Here is a 21,824-nt window from a genome sequence, read left to right as displayed (position 1 = left end):
ACAAAACCACAAATGTTTGCGTGATATCAGTTATACTAGATACGTGAACAACTAAATTACATAAGTACATAAAAAGTAGCTATTAGTTTACGAATAGTAGCTATGTCGTCTATTCAATGTCACTGTCCACTTCTGAGAGCTCTTCGATGTTTCCATCTTCAGTATCGGATTCCTCATACGGTGAGCTTTCAGATTCATTGGGAATGTTGACATCATTGGTTAAGTTGACAATCTCAGCCTGGAGAAGAAAAGTTTCTCCAAGTGGAAGCTCAAAACTTTTCTTCAAGCTGAACAACTCATTCCGCAATTTGGTTTTAAATCTTATCAGTTCATGCTTTGAACCAAGCATGAATTCATCGCTGCTCAAATCACCAAGATCAGCAAGTGCTTCATCAATTTTGAGATAAGATTGGTGTAATACAATAGAAGCCTTTCTCTTTCCAAGTTTAAAAGTTTCTCTTCCTCGTCACATCGTTTTAGGATTAAGTACATTTCAATAGCCTTCCTCTTTGTGTATACTGGGACCGAGGCTTCCCCTAGAATGTCATCCTCACCAGACTCAAATCCCTCATAAAGGTCTGATGTAGGATCTTTCGCGTTGTCAAATGTCAGACGATCGGGTAAACTGTTTATAAAATCACGAAGAGAATCAATGGCAGCATTGTGTTTCTCAATTGTTAATTTCATCTTGTTCGTGATCTTGGTGATTTGCCTGGACAAGCGAGTGGCAATTTTCTGACCATCTAAACAAGTAAAAGGAATACAAGATTAACATTTACAAGAACAACAAAAGACAGATATGGTAACATAGCTTAGGTTACAAGTATTCGAAATTTACAGTGCATTACAGTACCTGCATACTTCTTTTTCAATGTTATTAAGAAATGCCTTTCTATGGAAAGTCCATGTAAAGCTCCGATAGTATCTTTTCGTTTTCTTTGTATGACTTGCAATGCAACGACGTCAAAATTAGGATGACCAGGTTTCCATCTTTCTTTTACAGAATGCTTTCGTTCAATATCTTTTAAAATCTTTCGAAACCTGTTTACATAAATTTTGCGCGTATGTAAAAAAAACTTTAAAGCAAAATATTGCTTTGACACATTTATACATACTGGTATAGTTTTTTCGACATCTGATGAATTGAGTAATCTTCAGAGGTTATCTCCTGGTTTTCTTCAAAACATCCGAATGATGTAGCACTAAGAATTTAATAATTCACCAATTAGGCTCAAAAGAAATATTAAAACGTCTATAGGCATGTATTATAGAGAAACAGCCAGTTTAGTACATTAAAAAACCTACCTTAGTTGTTTAAAATGCAGTAGCTTTTGAACGTACGTCACTTTCCAGTTTTCCGTGATTTCTTTATGTTCTGTATTTAAAAAGTATGTCTTTATATCCTACAGACTGAATTGTTAAGAATGAAACTATTTGCCATGAATAACATTATATACCTGGGTAGACTCTTGACATAATTTCCTTCTCTCTGGCCTCCCACTGACAAACAATTTCAGGATCGTACGTCACTAACAAACAAAATAAATTCGTATTTCCTTGGATGCAAATTGAATTGAGAGTTTGGTTAGGCAAAAAGAAATCTTAAATACTTTTCGGCCACAGAAAACATAAGAAATTTCTAACCTACCAGAACTACTTACCAGGTAGTTCGCTAAATAAATCCTTCATTTCTTGTTGCGTTTTAATTTTAAGTTGTAAACATTTTTTAAGCTTCGACGTTAACGATTTTCCTGAAACAAATCATATACAAAAATTAAAACAATTAAGGGCAACAAACAAATAAAACATTTTCATTGTGTCAACGCATAAAGCAATGACAATATTCAAGCACCTGCATTGCTAAAATTTCTTCGAGATAAGTGAAGAAGAGCGTCTGTCAAAAGATCTACTCTTCTACTGGCAGACATCTTCTTAGTGATAGCTGAGAACCCACGAAGGTAAGCCCAGAGCCTTTCAATAGCCTCACCATCTGTAAGACCAAAACCATCCAGCCTTCTAGGACTGAACTTGACCTGTTTTTTTGAAGACATTAAAAAATAATATTTTACCTACGGGGGCTTTTTATCAAGGAAGAAACCAGAGCAGAAAAGATTGTCTTTCTTCAATCGCTACAGCATTACCCAGGGATGTACTTTTCTGGAGGGAGGGGGTGCTCTAGTTTGGATAAGATTCTAGTGGCTGCTTGTTGCCGTAACATGCAAGGCATTTTTCGTTAAATTTTTTTTACTTATATAAAATGATTGGAGATTTTTGAAATTGTGCTCCATAAACCCCAATTACGATCGCTTGATGGTTTGATATACATAAATTTCTTAGGGAAAATGCCACTCCTCATCCATCTCCACTAATCACATTTGGAGGAGAGCACACTCCTCCGCTATCCCGCCTCTTAATCCATCCTTGTCATTACCAGGTACAAAGCTTTATTCATTACCTGGCATGAAGCCTTGTGTCCATAACAATGAAATATCGGCAACGAAATTGACACTTTTGACAAAATGTCATGCCTCTTGTTTGCCTAGAACGGTACCAATTTATTCAAAGTTTAGTTGGTGAATGAACTTGTCCCACATCATACATGCCAGCATTAAGATACCTTTAAATGTGATGATAATACACATCCAATATCATACATTATTTTTAAATCAACACCAGGACTTTGGTCAGCATCTTTTAAAATGCTTTGGATTAGGAACAGCGAATACGAAATTCTGAATATTAATAATAAGACACTAAATATTTTTAAAGGGTAATAATAGATCTCGTTAGCACAGAATCGTTTTGTCCTTTGTCCCTTTATTTCAAAATTGACACAGGAAAAGAAATTATAACTCGACGATTTGTTCTCCATACAACCTCATCAAAGATCAACAATATTGATAATTACGTGCAAACCAAGGCTAAGACACTAACCTTTCCCCATATTTAGTGCTGAAAAATCGTCCAGGGTGTGAATGCCGACTGCAACAACTACCAAACACTCCTTTTTCATCAAACAGTTGATCTTTTCCTTTGGAGTGAAGTGCTTCTGTAACTTCTCCTGCCTTAAATATCTGACAACTCTAAAATAAGTTGGAGCACATTATAGATTAGCGCATACATAACAATTGTTTTATTACTATAAAAATAAACATGACAGTTTACACAATCAAGTCATAGACCATGCATAGACATGATAAATTAAAGGAAAAGAAAAAAATTGGCTGTTTGTAATTTTGATTTTAAATCCACGTAGCTACTTACGTATGTATGAGGGCCCATGGACCTGCATGAAGCATAGACCCACTTTTCTCAGGGGCGAAGCCTGCCCAATCTTTTACTCTTACAATGCAAATTTGTCAGCAAAATTGTTAATAATTTCTTTAGAAAATCAAATCCATTCATTGTTTTTCCAGTGATTGAATACAAAAATATTTGCAATGTAAAAGTAAAAAAGTGCTGGCTTTGCCATTGCTTTTCATTGGACTACATATGAAGTTTGTTTTCAAACTATTCACTCCCCCTCCCCCTCCTCTTCACAAAATACTTTTGAATAGGCTACAAAGTCCTTCATCTTGCAATAATTACCTCTCCTACTTTGTTATTAGACTTGCTATAATGATCAACAAAATCATCTACTTCATCCTGACCAGCAAACTTAAGGCAGCCATGGTTTGGGACGGCAAAACTATTCCCTGCCAACTTTTTTGAGTTAGACCAAAGCAAGCATCCATGGAATGAATGGCCACACCTAACTCACCAGTCTAAAGCAAACAAAGCTCTTTAATAAAATGAAACGAATTTTATGGTAAACATGTAACACTTCATATTTCACAACAACTTTAAATGTTCTGATAATATATGTGACAAAAACATATAATTTAAAATAGTTCACAAAGCAAATAGTAGAAAAAAGAAATCAAATACTGACTTGTGGGCAAAGAGGGCAATTTCTATAATCAATCAGGTCTTTCTGTATGAACTTTAATGATCTGACTTGGTGTTTGAAATATCTGACAAAAAAATCAAATTCTTAAATGATATAATATATACAGTCAAACCTCTTGTATCAAATGACCCTGTACTAAGCAGATACTGTGTAAAATCCAAACCTTAATCTCATATAGCTAATAATAATGGAAGTATCATGATGAAACCTCAATCAAGCTGACACTTTCATTAAGCTGACACTAGTCTGTTGTCCAATGGTGTGTACTTAAAACAGGTTAGACTGTACTACTCTACACATATAATCTAACTATTAGGTCTACATTAAATGTAAATAGACTTTTGTTTTATAACATATAACATACCTGTATTCATCGAATGATCCATTGTTTAACACATTATATATGTTTTTGACCTTAACAAGAATAAAATGAACACCTAGTAAACTTGTGCATTTGTTTCAAAAATAAAATAAGGTTGAATACAAAGTCATAACAGCAAAGGAAACTTCATGTGCAATTTGAATGTGCTGTTACCTTATTTGAGGCAAATACGCATTATTTATGTTGTTTGTAAATAACAGTGATTCAGTAAAATTTTTTTGCAAAGTACAACCCATCCATTTCCACTATTTGATGGGTAGACTATCATATGGGTGCACAATTCAGGTTTATGAGAAATACATACCAGTCTAGGTAGCATTTCAGGATATTCAACTTCAACAGTGCTGCAAAATTTGTGCAAGGATACATGGCTCTCGAGCAAGAATTTTTCAGCAAAATCCATGAAGTCAAAGTGAAATGCAATTTTGGGTTTAGAAGATGAGCCTGGCCACAGCTGGAGTTTAATTAGTTTTTCAGCATCCTTAATACACTGACAGAATTGAACAATTTTTAAATGCTGCCGACCTAAATTTTGTATGAGATTAAAAATTGGATTAATTGTATGCAAATAATTAACATAGAAATTATTGGCCTGAATGAAGCTAATGCTTAACAGTATTACTAACATATACACATTTACATGTAGTCAAAGTCAAAATACTGTCATTGTTGCCAAACTGTACCTTTTCCATCCACACATATTATAGTACGTGATTCTGTTGAAGAGCAGTTAGCATGCTGACTGTCACGTAATATACCACCAATAAGTAATGGAACAAACATTTCACAATCAGTCTAAAGAGTAGTTATTTAAGCATCAGAACATGTATACATTACATAAGGCACCATGCACAGCATATAGCAGCATATCCTTCTTGAAAATGATTGATGGTTTTAACAAAATACTACATATTAAGTTACTTTAGAGTTACGACATGGTTGTAAAAAATTGCCAGCATTTGATGAATACTAGAGCTTAACAAGCCAAATTCCAAATGTAAAAAGCAAAAATATTTCATATGAAGCATTGACTTTTGGAAATAATCACCTAGAATTGCCTTCTAATAGACGACTTAACTTGTTTATGTTTTGCTGGCAGGCAAATTTTATAGGGATTCATCTGTGCCGCCAGAAAGAATTAAGCTTACCTTCCATACTTCAACCAAATGGAAAACATTCCTCGTTCGATGAAGGGATTCCGCACACTCAAAACAGTAGAACTGTCCGTGACCGCAATCACGACATCTAATTTCTGCTTTCTTTGCTGGTATGCCATCTTCTAAACATTTTACGCAGAGTTGTCCTGGTATCATGGCACAATTTTCGATGTACGACTTTACTAAATTGTCTTGCAAACACTTCCAGGATTCGCTTTCATTCACTCTCCTCCTTTCATATCGAGATCCAGTTCCACGTAAATTATTTGTACCTTCGTCGTTAAGGTTTTCTTGAAAGCTTTCAAATGTATCGATCGTGCGAATGGGAAGAACAACATTAGGAGAGAGAGAAATATTTTTCCTACTAAGTTTCCCAGCCGCAGAGTATGTCTTCACAGTCAAAGAGTATGGTTTTACCCTGCGATTGCCGCTCCTAGTGGTATGTTTCGCTGCCGGAAAATGGCATATACAACCACAAATACAACCATCCGACTGGTGCAGCTTAAAAAAGATATTTCAGGGCTTCCATTTACTACATGTTTCGAAGTTCATGTATGAGGACAATATTTCTTCGTGTATTCATATTTTTTAGGAGTTTGCAACATCAAAGCTCGAAGCAAGGCAATCGATCAACAGGGCTCAGTCACTCAGTACTATGCTTAGTACTTTTTTAAATATCTATCGGAGAAGTCTGGCTGGGAGAATGGTACTTAGAATAATTCTAGGCTAACTTTGTCAATCCAAGAACACGTGCAGTACTGGTTTTTATAAATCGGGGTATTATTTTTTGGGTACACTTGCAAAATGTATCAATTCAGGAAGAAATTCAGACGCTCAAATGACTTCTTTTACAATAACGTGGAGAGGAAAGGAAACACACAAAAGATGATGCGGTAGGAATTTTTAAAGTGTTCTTTTTATTGTTTCTGGTTGCACAAGTTCATATTAATTTATATTTATTACGACAGTTATATTAACAAAAGTATGTGTACAAATTTATTTATGCCCACAATGTTGTGTAAGGAAAAACGATTATTCTGAGCACATTTTCCAATTTCAAGTCTGGATTCTCTACATCCTTTAATCACAATGTCATATATGTTTATAGAATAGCAGTGTGTCATATGAATCTCAATTTTTTGAACAAGAAAATGAATTTGGGGATTTAGTAAGTTTACATATATTGTAAAACTATGTAGATATAAAAATACGCTATATTTATGGGTTTTTCATTTATATGTAGAATGAACAAAGTGAAGATATTGCTGAAAATTATGACAAGCACCAAGAGTTAACCACCAAAACACAGGTTTTAATGTACATATTGATATTGTTTCTCATGAAAAGTCATTGGAAATGGTTATATGTAGGACTGCTTTCACTAGAAAAACTAAAAATTTTGAAGTAATTTAAAGAAGGCATGCATTATTTCAACACTTATTAAAAGTCTGTACACATTTTAAATTAAATAATGGTCTTTATTTGTAGGATTCTGAAGATATTTTTACCAAGCAATCTATCTCTATGATTACAGAGGAATCTAAACAACCATGTCAACATAGTCAAGTAGTTCTCACTTATACAGTTATACTTTATACTGTTTACCACTAGTCATGTTTTTAATGTGTTATAAATTGACAATATGCTTGTTGATTGCTTATGCATGAGACACTGTGTAGCAAAACTTTATTAACATCTCGTAGAAATGTGCTCAACAAACATAAAATATATTACAATAGATATTTTTGAAACAGTGAACATTAATAATTATTGTATACTTGCTCTTTCAGAGTCATTTGTCACCCACTGGCCACTATACTGGGCTATTGTTACAGTTTGACTTTGCATCAAATGTATCACGTCAGCAATCCTTTGTTGTTCATGATTATAATGCAAACAAAAGAACAATTATGGTGATGTCAAATTTTATTTCCATAATTTCAATGTTGGGTATATACCCAACTAAATGATATTACTCAATACTCTTTTTTTGGTGCTATAACCTGCATGTATTTTTTTCTTCAGCATAATTCATTTGTATTTGTTCATCGATATCCCCACCTATTGCTTGATGGCTACGGTTGGATATTGTGCTGCTCATGTGATGCAAATAGAAAGCAATTTGTTGAAGCCCTACCTAATAATATACAATTAGATCCTCAAAAGGTATGTAAAATAGATGTTACTGAAATGAAATTATTAAAACAGGCCAAACAACATTTTATACTTGTCAGATATACCATATCCCAGTTGCATACACATATTAGCAATGGAAAAATATCTGGTTGTGTATGATAGAAAGTTTGGTATTGAAGCCAAAGATTTTATTGAAAAAGTAAGTGTTGTGTGTTACTCTTTCAGGATATAAGGTGTCTGAACAGCTTCACCAAATTTAGACTTACACTTACATACTATTTGTTTGAAGACCCTTGTCAAAGATGTGAGAACTTGTTACATATTAATCTGACATTGCATGAAGTGAATGTCTCAAATTTGTATTTGGCTTATTTTTCAATGTAAAGTTCTTCATGTTGTATGGGAGGAAATGTCTTCATCCTTAAATATCAGTTTATTGTACATTTCAAACCCTTGTGAAGTCATCCTTCTGTGTTTTTACAAGACCCTTGTGAGACATTGTTCTTATTACATGTGGACGTTAACTAGCATAGCTTTACAAGCAAAAATATTGTTAAAATTTGTGAATGATTATTTACACAACATATTTATCTCATCCAATTTCTTTTATGAATGCAGAATCCACATCCATGATGCAGTCTGTTTTCAGTGATCATTCCTACCATGAGATGCAACCTGAAGAAGTATATTTTGTTATCTGAAAATAACTTTTTTGTACAAATACACGTATAGTTTCTCAACCTTCTAATACCCCACAATTTGTTACCATACATCCTGTGCCTAAGTTCAGGAGCTTCTATAAAGCTATTAGGGTGATAGCCAACAGGGCAAATTGAATTTATGACTATTGAGGTATACACATTCATACTCAAATACATACATAGCCACATACTTACAGTACATACATTAAGTAGTATAAACTAAATGTATGGTAAAAATAGTAAAGTCATATTCACCATTAGCTTTACGTGCCTGATATATATATTAAGCACTTTCTAAGGATTTTGTGAAGTCATAATTAATCATAATTATTAATCTACAACCTTAAGATAAATGATTTTACATATTTTAGGACTTGTTTAGTGCAGTGTGCAGGGAGGTTCAGTGGATTGCTGTAAAACCAGTGAATAGTCCATGGGGGGTTTGTACTTTTGTGTATTCAAAAGTAACGCCCCAGCCCGAGTTAAAATGTTGCAGCTGTTCGTCATATCATTGCATTCATGTGACAACCCTTGCAAAAGCCATGCAAATCGTTGAAGAGGATGAAATGGATTCTCCATTGGCACTTTTTAAGTGTTCCTTTGGAATTACACCAGAGATGCGAGACTATTTTGAATTGGCTACACTTAGCAAAGAAAAGGTTTCTTTATTTGAAACAGGTATGCAAGATAATCTGCAATGGTGAACATCCTTTTTGCTTTACATATACTATTTCCTTTATCGGTATGGTATTTAGCACTTTCTAGCATTTTGTAAATATTACAATTTAATTATTTTAGGCAATGAGAATGATGCAAGCGATTTTACTGATCTTCCTGAAAAAAATGGTCATAAAATTTTGGCGCCATCTGAAAGTGGTATTTGTTTTTGTGGTGCAGAGTGGGATAAACGTTCTATTCAAGATGAATGGTTGTACGTAGACGTGTGTTCAGTTGCGTACTTTTATTCAATCCATGATGTAAAAGGTAAGTTCTGATTTGTTATAGGTTACGCTTTGCTTCATAATTATTTGACTTAAATAAATTATTTAGTGTATTGTAGACCTTGCTCCTCTTGTGCTACGAAAAAGCATTATGATGGCATTGAAAACAGGATTGTATGGTTTGGATCATATGCAATATCTCATGCCGTTCTAAAGATTACATTCGGCTTTTCATAACGTCGAGGTACTTTTAATGAAAATTTGCCGAAGCATTAGTAGCTACGTTTGTCCATTATTTAATTTTCTCGCCCTATCTCTTTTGAATGTTTTTCTTTTTATTCTTGTTCAGTTTACCTATGTACAAATATTATGTTGCGTATGTACAAAGGCAAGTGTCTTCGGGTAATTTTAATTTCCCAAAGGAAATAACTTACGCCAAGTTTCGTCTCGCTATCATTGCCATGATACGGTAAGCATCATTTCATTTTCAGCTGTAAAATATGAATATTCCATTGAGATAGTGATCGCTTGTTTTATTAAGTTATTGAATTTTCTCTTATTAAGGTTGCTTAATATTGATTTTGACAATGGGTTTTTTTGTGAATTATGTGGAAGAATTCCCAAAAGGTGGTGATGGATGGAACAACTCTTGGAATACAGAAAACTTTCTTACCAAATAATTTAAGAGAGTCTGATACTGGATTGCTAGATGGAAGATAAGTATTTTTGAAGTTTATCTGTAATGTATAGTATATACAGGTCTTCTAATTAGTAAATACGAGTGTTCATCTACGTATCAGAAAGCATTTTATGCATGATGGTGACTTCTCTCAATTTGTTTTGTACACAGCTTATAGTTATAAAAATAACAACCTGTTTTCTTTTGTCCAATACTAGGTTTGAAATGCGCAATTTCATCAACAGGAGAAATGTGCGAGCTTTATTGAAGAAGTACAGTGATTCAAAGCTAAGTTGGGACGAATTTCAAGAATTAAAATCTGAAGTAAGAAGAATTTATTACCCCACGAGTACAAAATTTTGTATGACCACTCCAGAGCTCATTTTATACTATAATTTCTCGTATTTATAGATATCTTCAAAGGGGCTTAGGACTCTACTTGAATGGTTAGAGAAACAAGGATTTATCACTAGTTGTCCAAACTCGTGCAGAAGGTTATTGGCAGCATTGGCTTCTGACAAACCAGTATGCGCAATTGTGCCCCCCAAAGAAGAAGTTTTGGACCTCTTGATAAGGATGTCTGATGGAGCCAATCCAAAGACAATCCTTCGACTGATTTAAAACTTCTTCATGAAGAAGTGCCCTTACTGTTTAACGTCATTGAGACTAGCGAAGAAATTCCAATTACTATTCAACCGCTGCTAAAGGAATTGGTACAAAAGGCGATAAGTCCGTTCGAGGTCAAGGACGGTCAGTGGCGTTTGCCACACAACTTACCTGCGGTGTCTCAAAATTCGTCCCATGGATATCTACCTTCTCTGCCAGAACTGGTTCAACGAGGGAATTATGTTCTTGACAATAGGAAGACACAGCAGGAGATTGTGCCAAAGTCACTAGACCCAAGAAGAAGCATGGCACTTTGATCCCTGGAATATTTTGTATTCTTTGTCCCCACGGTATTTACATGATGAACAGCTCCAACGAAAATTTGTTTTACTATTGCAGTGACATTGCGCCTTCGTTTTTGTTTCCAGGTATATGTTATGGATTCGAAATAATGAGGGATCACGAATCACCAAATATCCCATTTACCATTTTACGAACACGTTTTCCTGATGGTAAGTTACGTATGTGTGTACCTTTTATGGTGCTACAAACAGAGTATTATCAGTGAATCGGACAGATTGCGTGACGGTTTAGTCGCCTGACAGAGTTGTAACATAACCGAATGTGCAGTAACATAACCGAATGTGCCTGATGATATGCTTATGTGTATTTTTATTTCTTTAGCGCCAGAGTTGGTCATTTACGATAATGCCTGCAGATTGCACGAGTATTGTTTGAACCGAGATCCAGCATTTTTTAAGAAAAAATTTGTTGTTGATAAGTTTCATTGGAAAAATCATTCAGGTAAACTGCCATACTCTTCCTATTTTACTTGAAGCGAACTTATTGATCCAAAAATGGCCGTTTTTATGTTTTCACAAAATTTGTTGATTTATAACTGTCCTTTATGTGTAGGATGCTGCGAAGGATATAACATGAAATTGTACCCCATGCTCAATATGTACAATAGCCAAGCTGCTGAACAGTGCAATTCGTGTATTAAGCCTCTTGCCTCCATGGTTTCTTACATGGAATACGATAACTTTTTTCTTTTCACAAAACTCCATATTTGGCACAGGAACATGTTACGCATTGTTAAATACAATCCTGAGAGAGAAATAGCCTACAAAGACTATTTTCTCACTCTTAGTCGCGTTATTCATTAGTAACGCGTTATAGTTTCGTTTTTCGAAAAATTTAAACTTGTTTTTATGAATAGTTTTATCTGTACAAAATATTACTTCATAGTTACCCATATAGTTTCTGCAAAAGTAACAATTATATGTAACGTCGTTACTTGTAAAAAAATTATTTACATCACTTGTTATAAATATAAGAATGTTATTCATATGCACTAGCTTTAAACTTAAATTCTGCTTCATTACAAATTGCTTTGCTAAATGGCAAAGCTTCGAATCAGTTTTTTAAGGTATGGTCTTTTACTATTTACATGGATATCATCAAGTAATCCAGGACCAACTTCTCCCTATCAAAAAGAACACTATCTTTATATGAACAGAGTAAACAAAGTGATTAAGAATCATGATATCTTTTCTCAACTTTACCCCCTCTGTTATTCTTCTCGCAAATTCTGTCACGAATATGCCACAATCATAACCATTTGCTTGTTGCATCACCTGTCGTCAATAGTTAAGTTATCCCTTTGTGACAATTTAAGCGTGATCTGTTGCCATTGCAAATGATAAGTACTTACGTCGGCATATATAGGTTGGGAAATTTGAGCAATGTCTTCTGGCCATCTTTGCTCTTGCCTCACATGCTGAAAATATCTTTTTCACAAGAAAAATGATTTGTGTAGACGTGCTAGAAACATTCACTTTGTCAACATGTTAGATACATGATACACTTCATTCTTCAAGTAAATTGTTATGTACGTCATATACCTTCGTATACTGGATGCAACTTCACTTTTTTGCCACCCCATACTGCATAACACATAGAGTTTGCCTGCTCTAATATTGTATGCAATGAGCCACCAATGCAGCCTATATTTTTTAAATGAACATGGAGTTGGCTCATGTTGGCCTTTGCATCATTAAAGAGTAAAAATTTAGTGCTTCCACCCTTACATGTCACATATTGGCACTAGCACACATTCATATTTATTCATTTCTTCAGGTGTGTACATCCCCACTCTTGAAATGAAACATCCTGATAATCTCAGCGGTCTTTCTCCTCTAAAAAGTAGGAAATACAGCGATGTTTATTTACACGATTTATGAGTAGTTTGATAATGTTGAAAGTTGTGAATATTTTACCAAAATTTGCTACTTAAAATACGTACAGAGGTCCATCTATTAACAGTTTCTGTTGAAAAAATTGCTAAATGCGAAATATTTTGCATTTCTTTTTTCTGCTAATTTACAGTAGTACCTATAAATAAGAATGTAAATGTTTTGACACATTAGCCATGCATTTAGAGTGACTTTCGTCCTTTATTTCAGCTACACCTAGATTTTGGGTAGTACCTTAACAGGACGTCTACGATGGTGTCGCATACCCAACTGTTATCATTTAGTGTATTCAAATCTCTTTTGTAAATGCTTATACCATCGAAACAAGCAACTCTGGAATCAAAATGAAAACGTGTCAAGAATAAAAGGAGTCATTCTTATTTTCTTTATACGTGTCTAAAATATGTTTTACAACAAAAAACCTCTCATTTTCTCCATTCCAAGTTCTCCTAGAGAAAAAATAAAAAAATACAAACATCTTAATATACGTATGGCACAAAAGTTTAGAATCACTCAGATTTTTATTTGGCAAGAAATGTTGGGAAAAAAACCTGTAATTTAAACTTTTATGCTGCGTTGGGTGTCGAGTTTGTCGTTTTTCCCATTTTGGCTCCAAGAATGCAAACAGGTCCTTCTTTATTTTACAAAGAGTAAAAGCCACACTGCCTACCCCTTGCATAGCTTGGCAAACACACGGTAGATATATTTGAAAAACCTCGTACTTAGGACACCACACCTCCAACGATGCACTAAGTGCCCCAGCAATACACATGAAGTGTGTATCTTTCAAGTCAACATCTATGAAAAAGTTAATTGAGCTTTTATCAGAAAGGCATGTTGTATGAAAATTAAGCTTATGATCACTTTATTCAATTTAAAACCGTAGAATTAAATGGTGTGTACGGCGATTAATTAGGTTATTCGATAATACCTTCTTCCAGGAAATTATGAATTTCAGACACAATTTTCTTGCCTGCAGTTTCCGTATTCGTTTGCCTGGTGCGCTATAATAAAAATCAAATCTCAGTTCATTTGAATTATTAAGGATAAATCTATATGTGAAATAATGTATTATTAAGTAAATTTTTTAGGTAGAGCAAAAGTCACCTCTAGTGCTAAATGATGTTGATGGGAAATTCCGTACAGGAAGGCATCAAGTTTCAACCTGTCAGGATCCGTACTAAGCGCCTCAAAGATATTTCCTGGCTCACTGGCATCATAGCCTTGAGGCAAACCCATCGCTTCCATCTTACTCGATCTATAAAATAAATACGTAATCACAAAGTGTTTAGCCTTCTCATCACTTTTTACGACCATGGTTATATATGCCGAAAACTGGCATACTTTTATTTCTACCACATTTTTCTAAACACTTTAACACTGTTAGCCTTCTCATCACTCGTTTAAACTCAAACTAACATTGTCTCTCTAATAAAACTTTTTACGACCATGGTTATATATGCCGAAAACTGGCATACTTTATATTTCTACCACATTTTTCTAAACACTTTAACACTGTTAGCCTTCTCATCACTCGTTTAAACACAAACTAACAAGATCTCTGTAATAAAAGTTTTACGACCATGGTTATATATGCCGAAAACTGGCATAGTTTATATTTCTACCACATTCTTCTAAACACTTTAACACTGTTAGCCTTCTCATCACTCGTTTAAACTCAAACTAACAAGATCTCTGTAATAAAATGTTTTACGACCATGGTTATATATGCCGAAAACTGGCATACTTTTTATTTCTACCACATTTTTCTAAACACTTTAACACTGTTAGCCTTCTCATCACTCGTTTAAACTCAAACTAACATTGTCTCTCTAATAAAACTTTTTTACGACCATGGTTATATATGCCGAAAACTGGCATACTTTATATTTCTACCACATTTTTCTAAACACTTTAACACTGTTAGCCTTCTCATCACTCGTTTAAACTCAAACTAACAAGATCTCTGTAATAAAAAGTTTTTACGACCATGGTTATATATGCCGAAAACTGGCATACTTTATATTTCTACCACATTTTTCTAAACACTTTAACACTGTTAGCCTTCTCATCACTCGTTTAAACTCAAACTAACAAGATCTCTGTAATAAAACTTTTTACGACCATGGTTATATATGCCGAAAACTGGCATACTTTATATTTCTACCACATTTTTCTAAACACTTTAACACTGTTAGCCTTCTCATCACTCGTTTAAACTCAAACTAACAAGATCTCTGTAATAAAAAGTTTTACGACCATGGTTATATATGCCGAAAACTGGCATACTTTATATTTCTACCACATTTTCTAAACACTTTAACACTGTTAGCCTTCTCATCACTCGTTTAAACTCAAACTAACAAGATCTCTGTAATAAAATGTTTTACGACCATGGTTATATATGCCGAAAACTGGCATACTTTTTATTTCTACCACATTTTTCTAAACACTTTAACACTGTTAGCATTCTCATCACTCGTTTAAACTCAAACTAACAAGATCTCTGTAATAAAAGTTTTACGACCATGGTTATATATGCCGAAAACTGGCATACTTTATATTTCTACCACATTCTTCTAAACACTTTAACACTGTTAGCCTTCTCATCACTCGTTTAAACTCAAACTAACAAGATCTCTGTAATAAAATGTTTTACGACCATGGTTATATATGCCGAAAACTGGCATACTTTTATTTCTACCACATTTTTCTAAACACTTTAACACTGTTAGCCTTCTCATCACTCGTTTAAACTCAAACTAACAAGTCTCTCTAATAAAACTTTTTACGACCATGGTTATATATGCCGAAAACTGGCATACTTTATATTTCTACCACATTTTTCTAAACACTTTAACACTGTTAGCATTCTCATCACTCGTTTAAACTCAAACTAACAAGATCTCTGTAATAAAAAGTTTTTACGACCATGGTTATATATGCCGAAAACTGGCATACTTTATATTTCTACCACATTCTTCTAAACACTTTAACACTGTTAGCCTTCTCATCACTCGTTTAAACTCAAACTAACAAGATCTCTGTAATAAAACGTTTTTACGACCATGGTTATATATGCCGAAAACTGGCATACTTTTTATTTCTACCACATTTTCTAAACACTTTAACACTGTTAGCATTCTCATCACTCGTTTAAACTCAAACTAACAAGATCTCTGTAATAAAATGTTTTTACGACCATGGTTATATATGCCGAAAACTGGCATACTTTTATTTCTACCACATTTTTCTAAACACTTTAACACTGTTAGCCTTCTCATCACTCGTTTAAACTCAAACTAACAAGATCTCTGTAATAAAACGTTTTTACGACCATGGTTATATATGCCGAAAACTGGCATACTTTATATTTCTACCACATTTTTCTAAACACTTTAACACTGTTAGCCTTCTCATCACTCGTTTAAACTCAAACTAACAAGATCTCTGTAATAAAACGTTTTACGACCATGGTTATATATGCCGAAAACTGGCATAGTTTATATTTCTACCACATTCTTCTAAACACTTTAACACTGTTAGCCTTCTCATCACTCGTTTAAACTCAAACTAACAAGATCTCTGTAATAAAACGTTTTACGACCATGGTTATATATGCCGAAAACTGGCATACTTTATATTTCTACCACATTTTTCTAAACACTTTAACACTGTTAGCATTCTTCATCACTCGTTTAAACTCAAACTAACAAGATCTCTGTAATAAAATGTTTTTACGACCATGGTTATATATGCCGAAAACTGGCATACTTTTATTTCTACCACATTTTTCTAAACACTTTAACACTGTTAGCCTTCTCATCACTCGTTTAAACTCAAACTAACATTCTCTCTAATAAAACTTTTTTTCGACCATGGTTATATATGCCGAAAACTGGCATACTTTTATTTCTACCACATTTTTCTAAACACTTTAACACTGTTAGCCTTCTCATCACTCGTTTAAACTCAAACTAACATTGTCTCTCTAATAAAACTTTTTTTCGACCATGGTTATATATGCCGAAAACTGGCATACTTTATATTTCTACCACATTTTTCTAAACACTTTAACACTGTTAGCATTCTCATCACTCGTTTAAACTCAAACTAACAAGATCTCTGTAATAAAATGTTTTTACGACCATGGTTATATATGCCGAAAACTGGCATACTTTTATTTCTACCACATTTTTCTAAACACTTTAACACTGTTAGCCTTCTCATCACTCGTTTAAACTCAAACAAACAATGTCTCTCTAATAAAAAGTTTTTACGACCATGGTTATATATGCCGAAAACTGGCATAGTTTATATTTCTACCACATTCTTCTAAACACTTTAACACTGTTAGCCTTCTCATCACTCGTTTAAACTCAAACTAACAAGATCTCTGTAATAAAATGTTTTTACGACCATGGTTATATATGCCGAAAACTGGCATACTTTTATTTCTACCACATTTTCTAAACACTTTAACACTGTTAGCATTCTCATCACTCGTTTAAACTCAAACTAACAAGATCTCTGTAATAAAATGTTTTTACGACCATGGTTATATATGCCGAAAACTGGCATACTTTTATTTCTACCACATTTTTCTAAACACTTTAACACTGTTAGCCTTCTCATCACTCGTTTAAACTCAAACTAACATTGTCTCTCTAATAAAACTTTTTTTCGACCATGGTTATATATGCCGAAAACTGGCATAGTTTATATTTCTACCACATTTTTCTAAACACTTTAACACTGTTAGCCTTCTCATCACTCGTTTAAACTCAAACTAAAGAGATCTCTGTAATAAAAAGTTTTTACGACCATGGTTATATATGCCGAAAACAGGCATACTTTTATTTCTACCACATTTTTCTAAACACTTCAACACTGTTAGCCTTCTCATCACTCGTTTAAACTCAAACTAACAAGATCTCTGTAATAAAACGTTTTTACGACCATGGTTATATATGCCGAAAACTGGCATACTTTATATTTCTACCACATTTTTCTAAACACTTTAACACTATTAGCCATCTCATCACTCGTTTAAACTCAAACTAACAAGATCTCTGTAATAAAATGTTTTTACGACAATGGTTATATATGCCGAAAACTGGCATACTTAATATTTCTACCACATTTTTCTAAACATTTTAACACTGTTAGCATTCTTATCACTCGTTTAAACTTAAACTATTATTGTCTCTCTAATAAAACTTTTTTACGAGCATGGTTATATATTATTATAGTAAGTACACAAAACGCCACTTTTGTCATGTGTCACCAATGCGCAATATCTAGCAAGGAGTCTATTCTACTGATTAGTCCAGTTGTCGTTAGGTCAGTGGAGGCCCTCATTTTGATGGTTGTATTTGTGGTTGTATATGCCAGAAAATGGATGCGATACATATATCGTATATATCTATTCTGTGACACAAGACGGCAGCAGCAATGGAAGGGTTCGAAGAAAAATTAGCAGAAGAAGTCCGAAAATATGGTCATCTTTACGATTCTTCGAGACGAGATTATAAAGATACTCAGAAAACCATTAGTTCTTGGAATGAAATAGCGAGAAACCTTAACACAAATGAACAAATTTGTCGACAGAAATGGAAAAATTTGAGAGATCGTTACACCAAAGCCAAGAAACGAATGAAGTCTAGAAGTGGAGATGCTGGTGGCAAATCTATCCCACCGACATTCCTCAGTCTGTCTTGGTTGTCTGATCATATAAAGCATAGGGACACAGAAACTAATTTTCGGGAGGTAGTTATAATCGCTATTAAAAAATTTGATACAATATGGGACAGGCTGACTGATTGAGTAGATTATTATGTTACATCTGTTGTTGTTGTGATTGTAGGAGAACACTGAAGAACCTATAACAACATCAGAATCCCTTCCACTAGGAGAAAATTTTGTTACAATAAATATGGAGGAGTTTGACCTAACCGCATGGTCTCCCTCAACAAGTAGAAGCGATTCAAATGTCAGTGAAAATTCGTGTACAACACCTACATTGCCTACCAAACCTACCACACCAGTAAGTAGTGACCCATCTGCCCCTTCCACAATTGCTTTGAGTAGAGCTGTGGTAAACCAGACCAAGGGCTGTAGAAAGAGATCTGCACATTTAGAGACATTAGTTTGTGAAAGACTTGATTCTTTGAAAAAGATTAGAGAAGAAAGAGAAACAAAACATGAAAATTGATGAAGAAAGTCGCTTTTCAGATACAGTGGCTGACACTCTCCGAAAGCTTCCAGGCAAGTTGAAATCTGAAGCTAAATTTTCCATTCATAAAATATTGTTTGAAATGGAACAAAAACTTTATGAAAACAATGTAGACCAATAACTTTCTATGTTTTATAAGTAACAATCTATTATTTCATACAATTAAATATTCATTTAGTTAAGAAAACCTCGTTGTATTACATTATCTTGCCATGGTAGCTTTCCCAAAGGAGACATAAAAAATGATTTAAAGTCATTTCTGGTTGCTGTAGCAGCTCTAGAAGCACGAGCACTTGAAAGTCTTTTAATATTCTGAAAAATGTTTTGTGAACCCACAACATGTCTCCACTCTCCAGGGAGGACTTTGTGAGATGCAGTGGTTGAATCACTGAAATTGGGAGGGGAATATCTAGTGCTAGGTATATTAGCAGCATCAGTAAATAACAAGAAATTGTGAAGTGCAACACATGCCTTCACAATTTGAGCAGCTTTCTCAGGGTAAAATTCCATTGGTTTTCCAAGAATTCGCCATCTAGCAGTGATGATACCAAAGGCATTTTCAATTACCCTTCTAGCTCTGGAATGGCGGTAGTTATAAATTTTCTTGGGATTGTCAAGGTTATTACCTTAAGAGTAAATAGAACAAAAATGGCATTAAGATCAACTGTTTTAGCAATTTACTGAGTCTTGGGAAACTCTGCCAACAAGCAGCCAGGAAATTTTTTTGATCGCAATTCTTGTGGGGAATGAAAAAAACATTTTGAATGAGTCTTACAGAGACATAAATTGAATAAATTTATTTCATTTTTGAAGTCACAAACAGTTAATATAAATTTTCAAAAATATATGAAATAACAATGTTTTGATTAAACATAAGAAAATTATTTTCATTGAAAACGGAAAATATATATAAAAGTGCATGGAGTTAACAAAAGAAAATGTACCTGGGTAAGGTCTCATCATAATAACATGAAGAGGAAAAGCAGCATCGCCAACAAATACATAAGGTAATGTAAGTTTACTACCAGGTAGATCCTCTGGCAAGGGCAAACCAAGTTGTCCATTTAATAGCTGCTCCCCAAATTTGCTTTCTTGGAAAACCCCCCCATCACTTTGCCTTCCATATGCACCTACATCTACCATTAGAAAGCGATAGCAAGCATCACATACAGCCATTAGGACAACAGAATGAGTTCCTTTATAATTAAAGAAATCACTTCCAGAAAGAGGAGGTGCTTTGAGTTGCACATGCTTTCCATCTATAGAGCCCAGACAATTTGGAAAGTTCCAAAGCCTCCAAAACTCACGCGAAATTTCTGCCCATTGTGAACCAGAAGGAAAGGCAACAAACTCTTCATTCAATGCCAACCAGATAGCTACACAAACCTCCAACAAAATTAGGGAAACTGTAGTTGATCCTAATCGGTAACTTGAAGCCACAGTTTGTTGTGAGGCGCCAGACGATAGAATTCTTAACGTAACTGCTAGCCTTTCTTTTACACTAACAGGACTTAAATGCGTAGATGCATGCTTTACATGAGGCATAATTCGATGTGCCAAGTCGTCGAAACGGGCAGAAGACATACGAAAATACTTAAAATGCATTTCTTCGTCTATGCCTCTCATTTGTTGAACAAGAACGTATTCACCCTCACTTTTTCTAGAAGCGTGAAGTGGTCAAACTGACTATCTTCTTCGTTTTCGTTTTTTCTGTTGTAGCAACAAAAGTAAATAGCACAACATTTCCTCCTCCTCCAGATCGAGAAGGTCATCCATTTCTCCTCGAACTCGAGTTGCCATGTTTGATCGTGAGAATACCGCATTACTTCATGTTATCCGATTTTAGCAATTTATAAACACAGCTTAGCGCGCGCGCACCTGTCTCGCGCAAATCGAAAGTACGCGCGACGCTTGTCGCGCGCAGCATAAATCGGCCTTAAGGCTGAATACTACTAATTATATCACTTCCGGCTACATGTTGTCTCTTCGAGGACATTTATATTATGTACACTATAAGGCGGCGTTTTACTTCTTCTCTTCCTTTACTCTTAGGCCTGTTTTATACATCGCATTTTACATGAGTCGAATGCATTCAAAACAAAAGATAATGAGAAATTACCAATGCTAACTATGCTATGTAGTTAGATATTACTGATAGTGAAAATAGACTTCTTGGGCGATAATTCTTAATACTTGTAACATATTCTCATCTCTCATATTGACATTATTTTCAAGGGCAATTTCTATGCTTAAGACCACTGTTAGTTTAATGGAAATCACTGCTTATAACGGATAATGCGTTTGGACAACTTAATACGGATTATTTAATGCTTCTCTTAAGTCGTCGAAAGGATAAAGACGTTCACAAGACGAATAAACCGTCCAGACGGCTTTGATGTTTAATTAGTCTTTACAGACAAGTTACAGTTGCTAATCCATCTCGATCCTTTGATTTTGCCGTTTAGTTTTGTGTTAAGCCGACCTCGTCTTCATGCTTCATAGTTTAAAGGTAAGACGTATTATCTGTCCAGACGTATCAACCGTCTTAAGCATGATAACGGCCCATGGCCACGCCATTGTATCGAGAGATGAATACACCTCCAAGATTTCAATCTTTGTAGCTACGCCCCTGAACGCAATGTTTAGTGTTGTATTAGTTACGTTGACGTTTTTCATAAAACTTCCTTTCTTTGAAATGAGCTATAAATAACAGGATATAAATACAAAAACCTACTTTTTGCTATTATTACTTGGAATTTACGTCATGTCTCCACACGACCTTA

At 34.4% G+C, this 21,824-nt stretch overlaps 7 protein-coding genes and 4 long non-coding RNA genes across 13 annotated transcripts; 6 read left to right on the top strand and 5 right to left on the bottom strand.

The window, feature by feature from the left end:
* Positions 1-15: 15 nt before the first annotated feature.
* On the bottom strand, positions 16-5,926 carry LOC124447776. 3 transcript variants are annotated; one of them, XM_046998774.1, is made up of 15 exons: positions 5,480-5,923; positions 5,015-5,126; positions 4,636-4,856; positions 4,314-4,363; positions 3,932-4,013; positions 2,935-3,083; positions 2,618-2,732; positions 2,456-2,539; positions 1,853-2,033; positions 1,662-1,751; positions 1,458-1,529; positions 1,306-1,375; positions 1,116-1,202; positions 854-1,041; positions 16-743 (listed from the first exon to the last, which is right to left on the bottom strand). In XM_046998774.1, exons 1-15 carry the CDS (start codon positions 5,642-5,644, stop codon positions 364-366), a joined length of 2,046 nt encoding a protein of 681 aa, XP_046854730.1. In that variant the 5' UTR covers positions 5,645-5,923; the 3' UTR covers positions 16-363. The 3 variants fall into 3 exon arrangements, with proteins under 3 accessions (XP_046854730.1, XP_046854731.1, XP_046854732.1); XM_046998775.1 differs by lacking the exon at positions 1,662-1,751 and having other exon boundaries at positions 5,480-5,926; XM_046998776.1 differs by lacking the exon at positions 5,480-5,923 and having other exon boundaries at positions 4,636-4,821; positions 5,015-5,079.
* Positions 5,927-6,039: 113 nt separating this feature from the next.
* Positions 6,040-7,653, top strand: LOC124447786. Its single transcript, XR_006948823.1, has 7 exons — positions 6,040-6,194; positions 6,307-6,381; positions 6,597-6,656; positions 6,732-6,797; positions 6,977-7,054; positions 7,279-7,401; positions 7,514-7,653. It is a non-coding gene; the product is annotated as an uncharacterized LOC124447786 (long non-coding RNA).
* A 73-nt stretch (positions 7,654-7,726) lies between these two features.
* On the top strand, positions 7,727-8,791 carry LOC124447787. The gene is made up of 3 exons (XR_006948824.1): positions 7,727-7,823; positions 8,243-8,307; positions 8,697-8,791. It is a non-coding gene; the product is annotated as an uncharacterized LOC124447787 (long non-coding RNA).
* A 687-nt stretch (positions 8,792-9,478) lies between these two features.
* On the top strand, positions 9,479-9,870 carry LOC124447789. Its single transcript, XR_006948826.1, has 3 exons — positions 9,479-9,510; positions 9,616-9,735; positions 9,831-9,870. It is a non-coding gene; the product is annotated as an uncharacterized LOC124447789 (long non-coding RNA).
* On the bottom strand, positions 9,599-10,022 carry LOC124447788. The gene is made up of 2 exons (XR_006948825.1): positions 9,940-10,022; positions 9,599-9,757 (listed from the first exon to the last, which is right to left on the bottom strand). It is a non-coding gene; the product is annotated as an uncharacterized LOC124447788 (long non-coding RNA).
* On the top strand, positions 9,892-10,819 carry LOC124447784. The gene is made up of 3 exons (XM_046998785.1): positions 9,892-9,982; positions 10,161-10,269; positions 10,357-10,819. The coding sequence occupies exons 1-3, from the start codon at positions 9,900-9,902 to the stop codon at positions 10,564-10,566; spliced, it is 402 nt and encodes a 133-aa protein (XP_046854741.1). The 5' UTR covers positions 9,892-9,899; the 3' UTR covers positions 10,567-10,819.
* A 6-nt stretch (positions 10,820-10,825) lies between these two features.
* LOC124447783 lies at positions 10,826-11,903 on the top strand. Its single transcript, XM_046998784.1, has 4 exons — positions 10,826-10,901; positions 10,980-11,063; positions 11,236-11,355; positions 11,467-11,903. The coding sequence occupies exons 2-4, from the start codon at positions 11,003-11,005 to the stop codon at positions 11,715-11,717; spliced, it is 432 nt and encodes a 143-aa protein (XP_046854740.1). The 5' UTR covers positions 10,826-10,901; positions 10,980-11,002; the 3' UTR covers positions 11,718-11,903.
* On the bottom strand, positions 11,551-12,700 carry LOC124447785 (ubiquitin-like-specific protease 1A). The gene is made up of 5 exons (XM_046998786.1): positions 12,642-12,700; positions 12,456-12,557; positions 12,266-12,341; positions 12,117-12,188; positions 11,551-12,037 (listed from the first exon to the last, which is right to left on the bottom strand). The coding sequence occupies exons 1-5, from the start codon at positions 12,698-12,700 to the stop codon at positions 11,948-11,950; spliced, it is 399 nt and encodes a 132-aa protein (XP_046854742.1). The 3' UTR covers positions 11,551-11,947.
* On the bottom strand, positions 12,689-14,080 carry LOC124447782. Its single transcript, XM_046998783.1, has 7 exons — positions 13,914-14,080; positions 13,738-13,810; positions 13,529-13,604; positions 13,229-13,255; positions 13,041-13,139; positions 12,857-12,945; positions 12,689-12,749 (listed from the first exon to the last, which is right to left on the bottom strand). The coding sequence occupies exons 1-6, from the start codon at positions 14,052-14,054 to the stop codon at positions 12,870-12,872; spliced, it is 492 nt and encodes a 163-aa protein (XP_046854739.1). The 5' UTR covers positions 14,055-14,080; the 3' UTR covers positions 12,689-12,749; positions 12,857-12,869.
* Positions 14,081-18,218: 4,138 nt separating this feature from the next.
* LOC124447781 lies at positions 18,219-19,097 on the top strand. The gene is made up of 2 exons (XM_046998781.1): positions 18,219-18,575; positions 18,673-19,097. Exons 1-2 carry the CDS (start codon positions 18,261-18,263, stop codon positions 19,018-19,020), a joined length of 663 nt encoding a protein of 220 aa, XP_046854737.1. The 5' UTR covers positions 18,219-18,260; the 3' UTR covers positions 19,021-19,097.
* Positions 19,098-19,151: 54 nt separating this feature from the next.
* LOC124447777 (protein ANTAGONIST OF LIKE HETEROCHROMATIN PROTEIN 1-like) lies at positions 19,152-20,867 on the bottom strand. Its single transcript, XM_046998777.1, has 2 exons — positions 19,986-20,867; positions 19,152-19,667 (listed from the first exon to the last, which is right to left on the bottom strand). Exons 1-2 carry the CDS (start codon positions 20,665-20,667, stop codon positions 19,216-19,218), a joined length of 1,134 nt encoding a protein of 377 aa, XP_046854733.1. The 5' UTR covers positions 20,668-20,867; the 3' UTR covers positions 19,152-19,215.
* Between the last annotated feature and the right edge of the window lie 957 nt (positions 20,868-21,824).

The sequence above is a fragment of the Xenia sp. Carnegie-2017 genome, unplaced genomic scaffold (assembly GCF_021976095.1).
Source record: "Xenia sp. Carnegie-2017 unplaced genomic scaffold, XeniaSp_v1 HiC_scaffold_23, whole genome shotgun sequence".
Taxonomy (NCBI): Eukaryota; Metazoa; Cnidaria; class Anthozoa; order Malacalcyonacea; family Xeniidae; genus Xenia; species Xenia sp. Carnegie-2017.
The sequence above is the reverse complement of the archived record's forward strand: the minus strand, read 5'-3'. Positions and strand labels throughout refer to the sequence as shown.